Source organism: Charadrius vociferus, unplaced genomic scaffold, assembly GCF_000708025.1.
Source record: "Charadrius vociferus isolate BGI_N301 unplaced genomic scaffold, ASM70802v2 scaffold200, whole genome shotgun sequence".
In the NCBI taxonomy this organism is placed as follows: Eukaryota; Metazoa; Chordata; class Aves; order Charadriiformes; family Charadriidae; genus Charadrius; species Charadrius vociferus.
Window position 1 is genome coordinate 1,333,338 of NW_009646515.1, and position 3,097 is coordinate 1,336,434.

The 3,097-nt window shown below is 34.1% G+C and overlaps 1 protein-coding gene across 1 annotated transcript in view; it reads left to right on the top strand.

Annotated features, from left to right (window-relative positions):
• Positions 1–3,097, top strand: part of CDKL5 (cyclin-dependent kinase-like 5) — a 77,626-nt gene that overhangs the window by 46,317 nt on the left and 28,212 nt on the right. The window contains 1 exon segment of the mRNA XM_009884721.1: positions 2,984–3,064. Within this exon segment, the coding sequence (XP_009883023.1) occupies positions 2,984–3,064 (81 nt within the window).

Consider the following 3,097-nt stretch of genomic DNA (forward strand, 5'->3'; position numbering starts at 1 on the left):
TAAAAGTTGCCATAAATTACTTGATGTTGATAAGACAAGAAATAGTTAGCTTAAGTGTTAGGATAATTATTTTAGCTACAAGGATAGCTAATTCCTAAGAGGTTTTGTTGAAGTTTGTAGACCCTCCATCAGTGGAGGGTTTACAAAAAAAAAAAACCATTAGATGAGCATTTCTTGCAAGGACCTATGTGTATTTGATGCTGTTTAGAACAGTGGGCTGGATGGGATTTTCTATTTAAAAAAATTTATATTCATTTCCAGGAAAGCAATGACGTAAAAGTTGTAAGCAAAATAAACTGCCTCTTCAACATTATTTTACAGCAGTTCTAGTTGTGCAATGTAATCTTACTTGGATAAATGCTCTGTGATGTCTTAGGATGAGAATGAAGTATCTATTCTTTTGTAGCTTTAAAACACAGTAATTCAAGAGGACAGCATGGACCTAATGTGATTAGCACAATGTTCAGAGTTATGAGTCTCTGTTCTCATCCTGGATCAGTGGTTTATTACTTGCCCTCAAACATGTTGCTGCCTTCTTTGCCCCATCTGTAAAGTCAGGGTACTAATGATGATGACAATGATGTATGCCTTCTAACAGAGAATAGTTTTTGAATACCGAAGTAAAGTCTGAATAAGACCCAAGAAAATAAAATAATATAGGATCAGAAAGTACCAATAGGCTCATGCCTTTATGGAAAATGTGAGTGGTAAGGTATGGCTGTAAACATTGTTTTACAAATAAGTTATAAATAGGCTGGAGAATTTGAACAATCCCAGTGAGTAGCCATCTCGTATTACTGCTTTGCATGGCTCCAGCACATTTTCATGTTTCCCTGCTCATTTCAGATGTAAAATTTTCTTTAATGGTCGTTCTACATGAAGTCAAGAATATTTGCCATTTGGTTTGTGTAAAAAGTGGAGGAAGCATGGAAGCCTTAGTTCACTTAAGTTGCAGTCTAATATCAACATAGCAGACGTGGACTTAAAAAAATTCTCAATCATTAGGAAACCACTTCAAAAGATAGCAAAGTAAAAAGAAAAATACAGAGACTATTTAGGAACAAACACATTCAAACTAATGTTCTTTCATTTTCCTTCGAAGCTCACATAATGTAATTTATGAAAAGTAATGCCAGTACAAACAATGGGTAGCAATTCATAGAGGTTTAACACTTGCACATATATGGTGCACATGCAGTGCATCTTCCTTCCAAATAAAATGCATTTTTGGAAATGGTTGGTTGTACTGGGTTGGTCTTTAAAGCATAGATTTGAAGCCAGTATTTAATCTGATGAAGGTGAACATGTAAAATGTATGCACCTAACTGTAACAAACCCTAGATGTGAGAGCTGAAAACTATACAAATGAAAGTAAAGAAATAAAAGCATTTAAAACTTCCTGTTCTTTGACATTTTAGACCAAACATATAGTTCTCATATACTTTTATACCATAGCAAACTTCCACTTAAAATATTTGTTTATCTTCATGTTTGTTGCTTTTTTTTATTGCTGTTGTCTGTCTTAATCACTGACTTGGATTTTATTGTTTTCTTCTATTTTCAGTGATTTTTAACTGTAATTCAGTAATTTATGTGGGTATATTTTATGTATGACTTGAACCCATTTGGACATATAGTGATGGCTTTTATGTACCAGTAGACGAGAACACTGCATGCTTCCCATTGTCAATATTCTTGCTTTGATGTGTTAGCTTAAGAGGACTTTTTAGAAAATACATAGGATGTGGGTGGGATCAAGCCAGACGGCAATTGAAACGCTTGCATAGTGTTTCGGCAAATTCCACAACTCTGGGAATTGCGAACAAAGTGTCTGGATCTCAGTTGCATAGTTTTGGATAAACTGTGATTAATGCCAATAGGCTGACTGATTGTTGTTTTGGTTTGGTTTGTTTTTTTCCAGAGGCTTCTCTGGTATTCATATGCGTAATTTTCTCTAAAGTCAGCATAAGTTGGATCCATGAGGGTTTTTTATGCCTCTGGTGGAAATCCGGCCTTAATTTCTAATTCTGCAAACACTGGCATGTATGCTTAGTTCTTAAATTTGAAGTTACCTCGCTGAAATCAGTTTATTTGTTTGCTGTCAGTTTAATGCATGCCATGGTCTGGAAATGGATCACTGTTGTCTGTTTCTTTTCAACTCATTGTACTTGATGCTACGTTATAGCAAGGAAATATTGAGCAAATCTTCTTTCGTTTGACAAAAAAAAAAAAAAAAAGATTCTGTCTTCATTTTATTTGACTCTTGTCTCATTTACAAAGCAAGCAAAAAATTCCAATTCTGTGCTTTATATTTTCTCTCTTCAAATCATCCCTGCCTGTCCTGTTCTTCTTTTCAGACAGGGCTAGTTTCAAATGCTGACTTCAGAGGTTTTTGTCCAGACCCTAGTTGACAAAAGATGCCCTGCAGCAGTGTGCACTACTTCTCATGATGTTGCCAGTTCTTACTACAACATGACCACAGGACTAATCTTGAACCTTAAACCTTTGGAGTTTTGATGTTTTTTGCCAAAAACATTTTGGAATTGTCTGTTAATCTTTGATATTTAATTAGTACGGTATTTGCACTTTCAAATTCTCTCAAAGCTATTTTTAATCCTTTTTTTAATATATATTACTTATGTTATTTCTGAACCTATTTTAAACCTCCCACCTCTTGTCAGTCATAATGCCACAAAAACATTTATAAATCTAAGTTGATTCTTACTCATTTGAGAGAGGTTCCTTGACTGCCCTACTAATCAAGAATACTGTTTGGTTGACTAGATGCATATCATACATCAACAGTTATTTGTTTCATTATAATGTTTTGTAATGTTTTATAAACCACTAAATTTTTCAGTGCATACAATTCCCGTTAGTTACATGCCTTTATTTACTGAGTAGTGTCTATTTTTTTGAAACGTCGTATTGATGTAGACCTTGTTTACATTCTCAGTATATTTATACTATATTATTTTTACAGTTTCCAGCTGTCAATCATCCACAGTCTTTAGAGAGAAGATACTTGGGAATTTTAAGTGGTGTGTTGCTTGATCTTATGAAGGTAGGACAATGTATTTTTTCTGCCTGTAATATG